The sequence below is a fragment of the Fusarium verticillioides genome, chromosome 1 (assembly GCF_000149555.1).
Source record: "Fusarium verticillioides 7600 chromosome 1, whole genome shotgun sequence".
NCBI classification, from domain to species: Eukaryota; Fungi; Ascomycota; class Sordariomycetes; order Hypocreales; family Nectriaceae; genus Fusarium; species Fusarium verticillioides.
This window is the reverse complement of record NC_031675.1, coordinates 3,862,149-3,876,495: the sequence shown is the minus strand read 5'-3', so window position 1 is coordinate 3,876,495 and position 14,347 is coordinate 3,862,149. Positions and strand designations below refer to the sequence as shown.

At 50.0% G+C, this 14,347-nt stretch overlaps 6 protein-coding genes across 10 annotated transcripts; 3 read left to right on the top strand and 3 right to left on the bottom strand.

Moving 5' to 3' along the window:
- Positions 1-25: 25 nt before the first annotated feature.
- FVEG_00794 (hypothetical protein) lies at positions 26-5,858 on the top strand (the record flags this gene model as incomplete). Of its 5 annotated transcripts, XM_018887397.1 has the most annotated exons (7): positions 26-1,442; positions 1,495-2,885; positions 2,961-3,209; positions 3,266-3,362; positions 3,415-3,822; positions 3,874-3,964; positions 4,015-5,858. In XM_018887397.1, the coding sequence occupies 6 exons, from the start codon at positions 2,811-2,813 to the stop codon at positions 5,144-5,146; spliced, it is 2,052 nt and encodes a 683-aa protein (XP_018743151.1). In that variant the 3' UTR covers positions 5,147-5,858. The 5 variants fall into 5 exon arrangements, with proteins under 5 accessions (XP_018743151.1, XP_018743153.1, XP_018743150.1 ...); XM_018887399.1 differs by having other exon boundaries at positions 1,495-3,209; XM_018887396.1 differs by having other exon boundaries at positions 26-2,885.
- Positions 5,859-6,165: 307 nt separating this feature from the next.
- FVEG_14732 (hypothetical protein) lies at positions 6,166-6,711 on the bottom strand (the record flags this gene model as incomplete). Its single annotated transcript, XM_018903703.1, has 1 exon — positions 6,166-6,711. One exon carries the CDS (start codon positions 6,709-6,711, stop codon positions 6,166-6,168), a length of 546 nt encoding a protein of 181 aa, XP_018743154.1.
- Positions 6,257-8,296, top strand: FVEG_14733 (hypothetical protein). Its single transcript, XM_018903704.1, has one exon. It carries the CDS (start codon positions 7,637-7,639, stop codon positions 7,952-7,954), a length of 318 nt encoding a protein of 105 aa, XP_018743155.1. The 5' UTR covers positions 6,257-7,636; the 3' UTR covers positions 7,955-8,296.
- FVEG_00795 (hypothetical protein) lies at positions 7,197-7,574 on the bottom strand (the record flags this gene model as incomplete). The annotated part of the gene is made up of 2 exons (XM_018887400.1): positions 7,197-7,446; positions 7,537-7,574. 2 exons carry the CDS (start codon positions 7,572-7,574, stop codon positions 7,197-7,199), a joined length of 288 nt encoding a protein of 95 aa, XP_018743156.1.
- A 2,023-nt stretch (positions 8,297-10,319) lies between the features above and the next one.
- On the top strand, positions 10,320-11,099 carry FVEG_14734 (hypothetical protein). Its single transcript, XM_018903705.1, has one exon. The coding sequence runs from the start codon at positions 10,446-10,448 to the stop codon at positions 10,758-10,760; it is 315 nt and encodes a 104-aa protein (XP_018743157.1). The 5' UTR covers positions 10,320-10,445; the 3' UTR covers positions 10,761-11,099.
- Positions 11,100-13,757: 2,658 nt separating this feature from the next.
- On the bottom strand, positions 13,758-14,251 carry FVEG_14735 (hypothetical protein; the record flags this gene model as incomplete). Its single annotated transcript, XM_018903706.1, has 3 exons — positions 14,118-14,251; positions 13,848-14,047; positions 13,758-13,783 (listed from the first exon to the last, which is right to left on the bottom strand). Exons 1-3 carry the CDS (start codon positions 14,186-14,188, stop codon positions 13,758-13,760), a joined length of 297 nt encoding a protein of 98 aa, XP_018743158.1. The 5' UTR covers positions 14,189-14,251.
- Between the last annotated feature and the right edge of the window lie 96 nt (positions 14,252-14,347).

The following is a 14,347-nucleotide window of genomic DNA, read 5'->3' as shown; positions in this document are numbered from 1 at the left end:
GCCTAGCATTAATTGGTTGTGAACTTGGGCATACCAAAACTGAAGCCATGAATTCGCTCTGCCAACTCGTTATGTATGAGAGCCCAGATACGCGCTCTTCAGCCCCGCTTATGACCTGACCCGATGAATTTCGGGAATCGAGGGGTTCTTTCGGGTGCATTGGCTGGCATTTCAGGGACTTTTCAAAGGATTAAGGGTTGTGATATATGCGAATATGGTGGTGTTTATCAGACTGGAAGTTCTTATACTGTAACGAATCCGCTCCTTCTCTTCTAAATCTGATCCATAGTTCTTCTCTTAAGTTCTTCTACCTTACTTTTCTAAGAGAGTAGCAACTTCCCCTATCTTGACTTTACACCGGTTTTTAGCTCAACATCGATTCGCGCCTGCCATGGAAAGGTACAACTTACAGGAGATACCTCAGGTTGTCTCTCAACACCTTATACCCGTGTTTCCTCCAGATTGGTCCTGTTGGCTTCTTCCTCTTCTTCGCTCAACAAATACGATAATAGCAGCGCAATCTCCACCCAAGAGTCGGGCACTCAAACTCCGAGCTATCCACTGTCTTCCAGAAAGCGGCCATCTGCATACGCGTGAGCTATACTGAGTGTCAAAATGGAACCTCCGCGCGTCCTTGCTTGAACTTTGATGCCCAAACCCCATGCTTGCAACCAGAGACAGAGTCCTCTGCCCTCTTACTGGACCTCAGATACGACATCTCGAGACAATGGCGCTGACTAGGGATGCAGCAACCCAGTGAGCTGCATCGAAGAAATGAGGCAGCAGATCTGGCTCTGTATTGCACAGTAGGGTTTGACCTTGAATACACAATTCCACAAACTTTCTGGGGGTCGGTACTAGTCTCCGAAGCGATTACATTACAGTAGCTCGTTCACGGGGGCGCCATTACACAGTCGTCGGCAGGCGAAGTAACGAGCCCTTACACATGGCGCATGAGACTTCTTCTTTCGGATGTCGTTCGATTTTACGCCCTGTTATGCGAGTCTGAGGCGCGGGATCTGCCTTTGACGCATGTAAACGTGCCGGCAAGTTCGGACGAAGCATGAAAAAAAAAGCATGAAAAACTCGTGGTGGAAGCTTGGGGCAATCGTTTGCTCGAGAGCCAAAAGCAACCACCGTCATGCGTTTATCTCACCGCCTCTCAACTCCCCACGCGCCACATGCGATAGTACGACTTTAGATCAGTTCACTTGTAACGGCGCGCCGTTGTAACTTTAGCTCGAGTTTCGGATCCTCATAGTACCCTTGTTGCATAGAAACTCTCCACCACCATGACGTTCGAACGTCGTTGGGCTTCAAGGTTGTCAAATTTAACGACATGGACCAATGGTGGAGAACACCGTTGGACCCATCTCGTGGGATCGGAGGATAGTCAGTGACATGCATGATGGGTTGGAGGGTCAAAGAACACTCTGGTTCAAGTAAGTAGGTTATGAAGACACCAACATGAAAGTATGCAACTCATGTCTCCAGATACGCCAGCCTGAGCATGTTCAACTCTGCCCTTGCCGATGGTATGGCACAAATTTAGGGTTCTCTCAGCCTGAGTTTCACTCTTGATCGGCGACGGGCAATGTGTTCCTTTCACCACATGGGTGGGTAGCATTCACCGCCCGCTCAAGCTGCACCAGCACCAACGTACATATGTGAGCAACAACGACATAACGAAACAGAATTTGGTGAAGCCCAAGCCTGCCCAAGCAGACAGGGATTGCACACCCACACCCTGTCAAGAAATCTCATTTGCCATGATCGGGAGCGGCTCAATAGGAAAACAGGCCTTGTGGTTGGTGACTGGAACGCTCAGACCGGGCGACGCCGGTCTGCGTAGCGGGGACAGCGTCAACGAAGCTAGGAGAGGGGTTCAGTATGGGATTTCGAGAAGTCAAATGGAGAGACAACAGTGGATTTGTGCAACAAGACCATACAGCAGAATGGAGCTGAAAATGATTGATGATGCATGAATGGTTGGTGTGGGTGAAGCAAGGACTCTTGGGGCTTTGCTTTTTGATCCTTGATACAGAGCAATCTCCTGATGCCAGTGGAGGACGACATGTCCAGAATTGATGATCTCTCGACAAGACACACAGCAAGTTGGGACTACAATGTCCAGTGGATGTTCAAACAACGCAATATTTGCTTCTTTTAGTCAAGTCAAGAAGTCGGATCGCAACGAAGCCACATTGGCCAATGAGAAGAACCAAATGAGTTTCCAAACTACGGTTTCATGGCCATTTGTTCTCAGGCGATTGAGCCACAAAGAATCTAGGACGTGCCTGATGGAATAGGGCATCACAATCACTACCTAAGCATATTCCATCTGGCAGTCTCACTTGATCGCCTCGCTTATCTCCGCTGGTCCCGTTAGGACCCATCGCTTCGAATAACCGCCGACTCGCAAAACCCTCGGCACGAAATTAGCAATGGAACGAACCCCCGAAGTGATGCATCTCTTCTCGTGTGCCACCTAGCCACCCACCCACTTGCTTGATCTGCAGGCGGGCAAATGCATCTTATTAGCAACGTTCAAGCAGCATTTTCTCCACTCGGAACCCATGAACATGATTATTCGCCTTTTCTATTGCCGGTGTTATGGGCGTTTCTATTCATCCTGTTTTGATGCGTAGGCTCCTGTCATATTGGTTCTTTTTACAAAGCACTCTGCGTTCATACCCAAAAGAAACAATAACACCACACATACCCCGTGTTTCCACATTTACTCTTAGTCGATAAAATCATATCCATGCGGAACACCGATCCTCAGTTTGACGGCTCTATAATCCATCGTCATGGGAGAAGGGGCTCAGCGACGAGAAGTCAGCTATCGATCTGCATGCACAGAATGTGCACGCCGCAAGCAAAGGGTAACGAACCCCAAACTTGACCATTTCCACGATGGCCGGCAAGTTGCTATGCATCCATGCTAAACATATACCCAGTGCAACCGTGAGTGGCCATGCAGCGGATGCCAGAAACGCAAGGTGGCCGATAAATGTCGTTTCAAGGACACCAACCAACCAACTACAGACAGGGTTGCCTTGGATAGGCAGAGAAAGATTCGCACCAACAACAAAATCGGCCCAGACTCAGGAGACGAACCCGACATTGAAGGCACAAGAAGCGATGGTATCGACGCTTTGGGTTATATGCCTTCCAATCTTATTTTTGATCTGGCGTCGGAGCACGAGGTTCGTAACATTTTCTCAACTGTTCGACTCAATCCTAACATTATACTTGCTTTCAGACCACCAGGAGTGCATCACAAGAATTCGTGAAGGATCCTAGAAGTTTTCCACGGCTGGAAAGAGCTTTGAGAGTGATTCCTGCCAGACCTTTTACTGGTATGTACTGTCAGCAAAACACGTGAGAACATCTAGCCAACTGCGATATCAGACACACTTGTCCAAAACTTCCTCAGCAATGTCAACTACCACTATTACATCGTTTATCCGCCATCTTTCATAGAGCAGTATCAACTGTGGTGGACATCACGAACCGAGAACCGCCCTCTTAGTGTCCAATGGACTTGCCTTCTCCTAACAATTTGCGCATGTGCCTCGCGATATACTGACGTCGAATTACAACGGAATCTTGAGGTTGGCCTTGGTGATCCGATACAGCGTATAAGCGAGCGGTTTCATGAAGCTGCTCGAGAGCTGGGAAGCGCTATACCCCTCGGTCATGGCCACATTATCAATGTTCAACAACTCCTGCATTCTTGTTACTGGTTCAAAGCTGAAGCCCGGTTTGTCGAATGTTGGCATGTTCTGAACTCTGCTATTCGAGAGGCCCAAGAACTATGTATGCTTGTGTATAGCTGGCAACTTGACACGACAGCTGACTTTATCACAGCCATCCATCAAGAAGGCAAGGCGGGCCCCATCTCAGAATTTGATTTGGAAATAAGACGGAGAATCTGGTGCATTCTGGATACTTGGGACTGGTATGTGATCTTCTTCACGGCTCAATATTTTGTGGCTTACGTCCCAAAAGGCAGATTTCGACACTGTTGGGTAGGCCCTTGATTATCGATCGAGCCGACTGCGATGCCAGCCTTCCAAATCTCAGCTTGGAAGGGTGCGAATACTCGCCACTATTACACATGAAGATGCAATGCAGCGTAACCCGACAACTTTCTCGAAGATTCGGCTCGCCGAAAAACGTCATGGCGCATGCAGATGTCCAGGAATACCAGGGCATCATTGAGACATGGATCGCAAGCTTTCCACCCCCCTTCAACGTCCAACATCCGGACACATCTTCGGATGGTTTATATCCCTGGGTGGTCCTTCACAGACATATACTGCATACTGTGGCATTTTCAATGCTTCTACAGCCTATCCGTGGTTTCCTTACAAGACCCTTTGCTATACGATCCTTAGAGGCAGAGCTGCAAATACGCAGCGATGGCATTAACTATTGTCTAGAACTGATGGCATCTTTGCGTAGATTCTTCAAATATGTCTACCCCCGAGATGCGAAGTTTCATTTTGTTCTCTTTTGTATTTTCGACATCTCGACAGTCTTGTGCTCAGCAGTTCTTCATGATGAGCATCATACACTTCCTCGACGAGACGATGTTTACAAAGCCATAGATGGGGCGCATGCTATGTTGCAGGATCTTAGAATGGTGACTAAATCAGCCAAGGCATCATACGGTATCCTCACTCGAATCGTTCAGCGTCTCCCACGGGTAACAGCAACAACGCATAGCATGGCTAGCAGAAGCCCAGTGCCCTCGAGACCCCAAGCGCTCCCAGAAGCCGCTGCATCGCCACAAACACTATCGCCAGGCAGCGCATCAAACTCCCAAAATTCTCCTCTGGCGGCAGCTTTCTCTCCTTCTCCTGCCATTATTCCTACGCCAGGGGTCGTGTCTCCAGTATATACCTTGGGAGGTGTTCCTGTCATGGGTGATGATTTTGTGCCTCCCATTGCATACGCTGCTACTGCACCATGTTCTGACTGGCAGTCACAATTGTACATGCAAAATCCAACAGGTTTCATGCCCGCTGGTGTGCCCGCTGAGGGCCCTGTGTTCGCAAACATCTCAGACGAGGAGCTGGGAGAGTTGGCCAATTTATGGAATTACCAGTCTCTTGACTTCAGTTTCATGAGCACATAGTTATGCATCTGGTGTGCCTATACTTCGTAGCATGGGGATAAAGCAATATCTAGCTGAAGTCCAGGCGGCCAGGGAGTAATAAACCAGGAAACACTTGGGACTGCTCAGTGCAAGCCTCAAGATGATAGGACTACGTGGTATTCGTGGTACCCATGGGATATTGGACACATTCCCCCTATGAATCAATAGGTTTATTAGCGCCAGGACGCTTTGATGTTTGACAGCCTGCCAAAGCGTGTCGCTCATGGTATAGCCAATATTCGAAGTGAGCAACACGCTTGGCTATGATGAGTGGCATGAGAAGTGAGCAGGATTTAAGGATTGACGAAACTGGGAAGAAATTTATTGCTATAAACTAGCGAAGACTGGCTTGATCCAAATGACTGGTACAACTTTGCGAGCGGAGATTGTAAAGCCGCGAAGTGGTTGTCGAGATGTAAGGCCGCCCTAGGACCAGTTTTGGACATCTCGCAATATGTGATCACGCGTTTGGGGTAGTTATGATGAGACGATGACAAGATACGCCGTGAAAATTATGCTGCCTTGGGAGATGAACAGTTGAAGCTTCACAGAATTTTGAAGGACAGGAACACTCATGCCCACCACATTATGTTTTCTTATTTATAATTAATACCTGTCTACCTCTGTGTAGTGCAATATACCATAGTGCTCTGAACGATACCAATCTATAATAGCACAATAAACCCAGAATGTCGTAAACTTTACACTTCGATACAGGAAGGAGATGTTTCAAAATGACAAATAACCCGTGAATCATGTAATCCATGCTTCCGTGCTCCCATAAGATGGTACTTTTGATAAAACACCCAAAATGAGGCCAACTGTTTTGAGTGACCCAAGCCAATGGATGGAGCTTCACAGGGCTACTCCTTGCAATGGAGAAGAGCCTTGATGACCTTCCAGGAGATAATTGGCCACAGAGTATGCCTCAGGAAGCCCAAGGATTATGCTCTCGCGATTGATGATGCATTGTTGTCCACGGGTTTTGGGGCCTAATGTCAAGAAAACTCTAGCCTGATTGGCTGCTTGATGACTGAGCCACCCACAAATAGATAAAGCCCAACCCCTCTCAGTTGCCATGCTTTGTCCCTCATCATTCTTAGTTTTCTTATCTCTTCCACAAGAAAACGTGCGTCGTCAATCGTCCTGAGTCTGTTCATCATGAGACTTGCGCAACCAGGTCTTATGCTGCCTCGACCTGTGCTCCCCGCGGCGTGAGGGTTCTGGGTCTGGGTCATATGCTGACGTACCCTCATGAGATTCATGCCGACTGGAGCACAAGGGAACGATTCACGCAATGAGAAAGAATAATCAGTCCTTCGTACCACATATCGCGGTCCCAACATAATATCAGGTTGCTCGGAACATATTTTCTTCCTTCGTTCCACGCCCATGCACTCCAATACCGCTGCTTCTTGAAGAAGCGGTCTGCATTGCTCTAAAACGCCAGCAAATATCCGAGAAGATGACAACGGCAATACGGAACTTGAAACACTCCAAACATAATACACACGATAAGGAGAAGAAGCAAAGAAAACAAACATGTAGGAGCGATGCAAGGAAGTTGATAAAAGGACCTTTCTCCTGTCGCACAGAAAGCAAAATGGGTATAGTATTTACAAGCAGAAAAAAGATGGGGTATATGCTTCAACCTCCTGGCGGCTTCTGATCAACAGAATCACTTCGGCCAACTTACATACGAAGTGATGCCGCCTTGAAGGTTTCTATATCATATCAACATTGCTGGTCCCGTAGGCCCAGCCTCATATATGTCTCAACAGTGGTCTCCCAGAGTTGGTTCAGGCCAACGATTTGGAGATTGCGACAACCAGGGACAACATGATGCCGTCTATCAGAAAACCGAGCAAGCAAGTCAAGGAAAGAAAAATCAGCGAAACGCACAAACCTACCTTATTGAGTAATGTTGAGGAGGGTATTGGGACGAACCAACGCGGCTACTCTGGAGCCCCTGCTGTTAGCTTATGACCCAAGATCTAGGGACAGGAACTGGCGACGAACCTCTGAACAATCACTCAAACTGTGCACCAATACCAGCCGAGTTTGAGTTTGACGGAACAGTAATGATCGATTGCGTCGGCTGGTACCTGGCCATGTCGGCTTCCAGGCTCGCAATGCTGTGTTCTCGAAGTTGACTGCCAGCAACGTGACCATTGTTGGCACCACGAGACTGGATGCGGGCAAAGACGTTATCGTGAGAGTACGTAGCCACACGGTTCTGTGACAGTTCCGGGGCTTCTTGTCGAGCTTCTACCGCAACGCTACCATCGTCATGTCTATTAGCTGCATTCTTCATCACCTAATACCGAGAACGTCCAAGACGTGCTTCCTCAGCGGGCAACGCAACGTACCCAACGGCCGAACCCTGACGAGGAACGACAGAAGACATGATTATTGAACGGCGATATTGGTCGGGCGTTATAGATCGAAGGTAGGAAAACCGAAATTGCTATGAATCAAGCGATTGCGGCGGCGGCGGCGATGTCGGTGGTGATGATAATGATGATCGGATCCGAACGACGACGCGAAAGAATACGGCCTTTGCCAACGACCGATGAGAATAACAATATAAGAATGGATACGAAGGAAGGGCCCGAGCAGCATGAGCTAGAGATTATGCAGCGCAGAAGACGAGCACCGGTGTTCAGCGCACAGAGGAGAGCGACGAGGAAACGGGTGAAAGCTGGAGAAGATAGGAAGAGGCGGCGGCGGCGGGTGGGGGAGGGACAGCACTCGCAAGAGCTCGATGGGCAAACAGCTGCGGCGTAAGGCAAGGTAGCTAGGGGGAGCAAGAATGTGCGGTAAGATAATGCGTCAAAGGTAAGTGAGTGATGTGATGAAGTCAAAGTAAAGAGTTATAAGGGGGTGAACAAGTTTATATCCAAGGTGCTCGATAGAGTTGGGATGAAAGGATGGGATGGGTGTATCAAGCATGAGCATAGAGAGGGAGAGAGAGAAAAAAAAAATAAGGTACCAAGCAATATGACGATACGGTAATCAAGTAACAGTAAAAAAGTTGCGACACGATCCAACCAATTTGTGAGCGAGTGAGCAGCCGAGCACGGAGAGGAGAGGGGAGGGGACCGCGGGGAGGAAGACCAGATACGCCCAGGGGGGGTGTAAAACATGATGGCATCCATCCACTGCAAAGCCATAACCCAACCCAGCTCACCCCAGCACAGCACAACACAGAGCAAAGGGGAGCAGCAAGCCCAGGAGCATCCGTAAGAAAGGAAGATGCAAGCCCACTGACGTGCAAATCGGCACCTTGGCCTTGGACCAGCTCAGCCCAGCCCAGCCCAGCTCAACGAGCGCCGGTCTTCCATTTGCACCGCCCGGCGCTCCAATGCCTCTGGGCTTCCGCTGTGACTAAGTAGACTTCCGTCACTTCTCCCTTCCCATCAACGTCCCTGGCTCCAGGCAGCCCAGTCAAGCCAAGCCAAGCCCAGCAGAGGCCAGCACAGCGCAAGGGTTTCCTGTTCCTTGAGGGTTGATCGCTTTTGGCCCTGCCACGGGCGATCTAGACCCTTGAAGCCGTGTGTCCTGCACTGAAGAAACCCGCGCCATAGATCGTTGATGGATTAATGTCATTGTTGTCAGCGAGAGACAGCAGCGGACAAGACCAAGCGGTGGGCAACAGAGTTAGCATGACTACCCCGCAGACTTACCTGCACCCCTCTCTCGCTTTATCCCCTCGAATTCTTCGGTCTCATTTTAGTCGAGTCCCCCGAAGAAAAGGCAACGAGTCCCTGAACAATGAGAGAGAGCGAGACAAAGGGGAAACAAAAGAGGGTATGTTGATAAGGATAGATGGATCTGTGATGATCTCTCGCTTCCCCATGGCGTGGACCTAAAGTCCAAACGTCTCATCTAGCCTGGGTCTAGCACAAAAATTAGCAGGCCCGTCCGAAGCATCAATAGCCAATGGATGCACCAGCGATTGCTATTGGGCTGGGTTTGAGTCGAACCATCACTGACGTATGACGGTGACGATAGCAGCACTGGGGCTCTTTCACAGATTGACGCGCCGCCGCCCCAGATCTTTTTCCATTCATTGACTCGGACGAGAAGTTTAATCCCACAAAGGATTGAATACCGCAACTTGAACGAGGGGCCGGTTTTGTGCTCTGGCGCTAAAAGAACTGCAAATGGGTCCGCGGAAAGGTAATGACCATCCGCCCGTCGTGATGCAGCATCAATCCAAATATCAGTGTACCCTGAAAAGAAAAAACACCAACGTCTGTCCGCCTACAATTGTTGGTGGAGGTGGAGGAGGGCGCTGACAAGACGTGTGGCGTGCCGGACCGCTTCCCAGCACCAGCACCAGCACCAGCACCAGCACCAGCACCAGCACCAGCACCAGCACCAGCACCAGCACCAGCACCAGCACCAAGTCCATCTGCAGCAAGCACCCCGAGCTCAATGACAGCCAGCCCGTGGAGCATGACCATTCAGTGAATCAGTGTTGCCTTTTAGGTTCCGGGTACCCATGCGGACGGTTCGCCCAGATCGACCGGGCGGGCTTGTCTGGAGAAACGGTCCACTAAGCAGCACCAGCACAAGATCTTACATATTAGCCACACACCCTTGTTAAGGCTGAGCGAGTTCGAAGATGCGACTCGAGTGGTTCAGATCGAATTTCAGATGGTCGCTCAGTTGCGGAGATGTACCACGGCGCCGAAAATACGTCCCCGAGATATCACAAAGACACGGCTCTGAGATTTCTCGGATAATTCAGTTATGACCGTCACTCCATGCTTTACGTCAAGCTTCCCCCCTTAAACAGAGGTTGAAAACGATCTCAACAGATGACGAGGCCCGCTTTACAAGCTAACTATCTAGGTAGGTACGGAGTAGGTAGATTGAAGATTGGACCATGGCCAGGAATAGCTACCCAGCTTACTCAGCCTTGCGTCAGTTGCGTACGTTCCAAATCAATCAATGAAACACGACTGATAATGGAAGTTAGCCAGCCATTTGATCACCAACCAGGCTTTGACTCGTTCCGCGGTTCGGTGGCATGTGACAGAGAGAGGCAAAAAAAAGCAAGGAGAATAAAAACAAACAACAACCCTTGGTTATTCATTCTCGAAACCCGAATTTCAGTTTCGTTTTTTTATTCAATGAATGCCACCACTCTGCTAATGTTAGTTGGTAATGACGCTAGCGACGGGCACGAAGCCGGAGGGGAGGTGGTGGCTCGGCAGAAGATGATGGGGGGGTGAGCAAGGAAACGAAACAAAGGGATTATGGCTGGAAGATGAAATCAATGGAGCATCACAGCGAACCTGACTTCTCTCTATTCACAGTCGGGGAGGCTCCCGGCTGTACCATCCATCCAGATGTAGTATGTCCATCGCATAACACCTCTTATACCCGTGAGCGCAGCACCCCAGGACTAGGCATGGGCTTCGGCGCTTGGTGGGTGGACGCACTGCAACTCGCCTGCTCGGCCCAGGATCTTGGGCCAGGGGTCACTACAGTACATACATACATACATGCATACTCCGTACATGTGCAGTACATACGTGCGTACCGGGAAATGCTGGCCAGCGCGACGTACCCTCCTCCCTGACACCTCAATATGGTTCCCGAGCTACCGAGTTCGCGAGAAATTATGCTTGATTGCACTGCACTTCCTTCTTTTCTCAACATGAGCCAGAAGCACCCCGAGATTACTACACCGACCACCCCCGGCTTGATCCTAAACCCCTTTAACAGCTGGCGAGCATCTGGTCAATTGCTCTGTGGGGCACTGAATCTTAGCGTCGCCCGTACAGCGTCGGGCAATGCCAAGATACAGCAAAAGGAATGCAATCCAATGCGACCAGTCGACTTTGTCGTCTGTCTCGAAGTGGATTAATGACGCACCGCCTCATTGTAACTGTGGCGCCATAGGACAGCCCAGCCACACCACCCCAAACTTGTTGGAATTACGGATACGGATATGTACCTACAACTTCGTTCTCACGACAAGGCCCCGCCACGGACTTACCGGCCTTGAAATTGAGCTCTTCCGTGCAGTACAGGCTGTCATAGAATTGAATCTAGAGTGTAAGCGGACGAAGAGCGCGCCTCGGCTCCGCTCAATGAGCTGGCTCATGCGGACTGAGTGTGGTGTCAGCGAGCACAAAGTTATCAGCATCAGATGTGTGTTCAGGCCCCGCTGGTTTTGAGGTGAGACAGGGATCAAAGAAGGGAATCTCTTGGGAGGGCATCCCAGATTCCAGACCCACCAGTGGAGGCTTCACTACAGATGCGTCCACACAACGGCTGGCTGGGCTAGGGAAGGGAAAAAAACTCAGGACCTTGATCCTAAATGATAAAAAGACTTTAAGTAAATTCGCATAAAATTGGGGTACCTTTACTAAGTTTAGGATATCTTTTGTTGAGTTGATCTTGGTGTCCTATATTAAGGTCCGGTGCATTCGTGCTCCCTGAGGCTGGGCCGGCTTTAGAAGCGGGCTCTGCACTTGCTTCTCGGATCCAGGCGGCCCTTGTCTTGTTCGTTCCCCTGTTGTTGAGATCTTGAGGGCGTGCATCAAATGAGCGCAGAGTTTGCAGTGGGCTGTCGAATTAAAATTTGAGAGGTACTGTATCTATGTAGCAGAATATCTGTCTCACCAACTCGCTTGCAGCGCAGTCTCGTGCATGGCATGCGCACCTTGGTTAGACAAGTTCAAGTCCTATACTTCTTTCTAGAAGCAAAGCCCAGGTGCTGGCGCCTGTACATGCCTAGCGCCAGTGCACCCCTGACACCCCTGCTCCATGGCACGGGCGTGAGTATTGGGGGTGGTCACCGACTGTGATGATGTCGATGTCGATCTCGTACTTGTACCTACTTCTGCCCACACTCCACAGGCGCCGGCTATGATTATACATACTCAAGTCTCAAACAGCCAGGAAGTGCAAGCATTCTTGAACTACTATGGAATCTATGGGGTTTCCGGTTAACGCGCGACCCACTGACAGTGCAATATAGCGTTGTGTCTGCACGTCTTCTTCCTATCTCGCGTGAGATTTGAGTCGAGCCGTCTTCGCAAGCCTCATTATGGAAAACGTCGCTTTGCACGAGACGCACCATTGCCTTCAGGCCCATCATATATGACTCAGGTGCCAAATGAGGGCTAAATCAAACGGTAAACAAGTGCTTTGGTAGCATATCTACCGTAGGACCTCTGGTTCACAGTACCTCTTTGGGCATCCCCCTGGAGGAGAAGACTTGGCGGGGTGCCATCCCCCCCTGTATATGCCTGTTTCTCATGCGAGATCTCTGCGGCGGAGGTCTATCCGCGGGGTTTGGCCCCCCCCCCCCCCCCCCCGCCCCCGGGATAAATCTCGTTCATACTATCATGGTGCATGGCACAGAACATCCGAAATGATTTGCAGCTACAGAATCAGCGTCAGCAAGGGGGCCCTAGATACCGGGGGGCTCAAAACCCTGGTCGTTGTTTGCTCTCCTTGACGAAGTGGTGGCTGCCGGGGAAAGGGGAGCAACAGGCCGGGGATGCATGTGTGAGCTTCTGAAGATTGAAAGCCGGCGGAATGAATAATAACATTTGAGCCCTCCGAGCAGCCGAGTTAGAGCGTTTCAACACGATGCAAATGCAGTCGGGGGTGCAGCTGCATGTCTAACAATCGATTTCGACCACCCTAATAAAGTGAGTGGCTGATTTGAGTAACAGCTAGGTAGCTTATATGGCGCTCATGACAGCTAGACTACCGCTTCTTCAATGCCAAGGAGATTTTTGTTTATCAACGTCTAGGATATGGAACTGAGTCCCTCCCTTTCCTAGCTTCTGCCTTCCAGGAGCATGGTCCAGCCGAATTTGGGCGTTGAAGTTTTGAGGCCCCCCAAGCCATCGGAACCAGCCCAGGGTTAGCGCTTTGACAATAGTGCCCCCACTACCTACCTATCTGAAGGTAACCAAAGAGTTTCGTTTAGCTGTTCATCAACTTACACTCACCACAGCCGATTCCAGGCTAGCCAGGGCAAAATGTCCTGCATGAAGGGCATTCTGCCCTCGACGACGGGGTAGTTCTGCAGGCCATGTCACGGCATCCAGCCACCTTGCCGGAGCTGCAGACGACCCCCCGGACATAATCAAGACGAACAAGCAGCCGGATCGCGGATGGAAAAACGAGCCTTGGCAATACTCACAGACAGCACCACATCAAGGAAACCCGTGGTCAGTCCCAGTCAAGCCGCACGGGTCAAGCAACATCGCGTCTGACTGTGTCTGCTGTCACGGAAATAGTGTTTTATCTGTTGACAAGATCTTGGATGAATGTAGTTGGCAGCTAGGAATTAGACTCGATGGGGGATTGAAGATCGTTTTATTAAGGTTTCTTATGATCATGATTTGCATATTTTCTTCCAAAATATGAACTACAAGAAGAAAAAACTTTCCAAGATAATGACGACGACGTGGTTTGTGACGGTAAACCACCGTGCCATATACAGGGAGTGCACAAGTGGCCGTTAGCCTACTCCACAGCAGCCATCCATGTGAGTGAGAAGAGAGAGAAGATGGAATAACCTTGACTCGACCCTTCAGGCGCAAGAACTTTCCTAGTGACTCGTGCCTAGGCCAGAGTCTAGGGAAATCATTAGTGTCAAAAGAACCCCCGCATAGAGCCAAAAACGGGCCCGAGTGCCTACCGATAAACTGGGCCCCGATTGCCTCAAAGCCGGTGGAGGAGTGGGGCCGAGGGCGGTTCGTGAAACGGCCCAAACTCGCACTGTCCAACATGTGGCTTCCGGGCACATACAGTGGGTCCTGAAGACGGGCGGAAACAGGCACGTACAGGTCGCTCACGAATCTGATCATCATGATTTGCTTATCTTCGGCTGTGGCTTGACTGGAGAACAGTCTGTAAATCAGATCTCAACCGTATTCGCGTTATATGATGGAAGGAAGAGTCACCGTACCCATTGATCTTGTTTGTTCGGTTCTCGGATCGAACAGATCCTTGTGTGGCCTTTGTTGAAGAGTTTGGCATTGCTGCTTGTCAAGTGAGCACAAGCTCGAGTTCGAGTTCAAGTATCTCGTGTGTGCTTGAGGAGGTGATGGAAAGCTATGAAATGGTTCGTAGAGCCGTGCAAGACCGGCTGAGCAAGGATTCGTAGCTCTCTGAGAAATCAGAGTACGGTCATGAGTT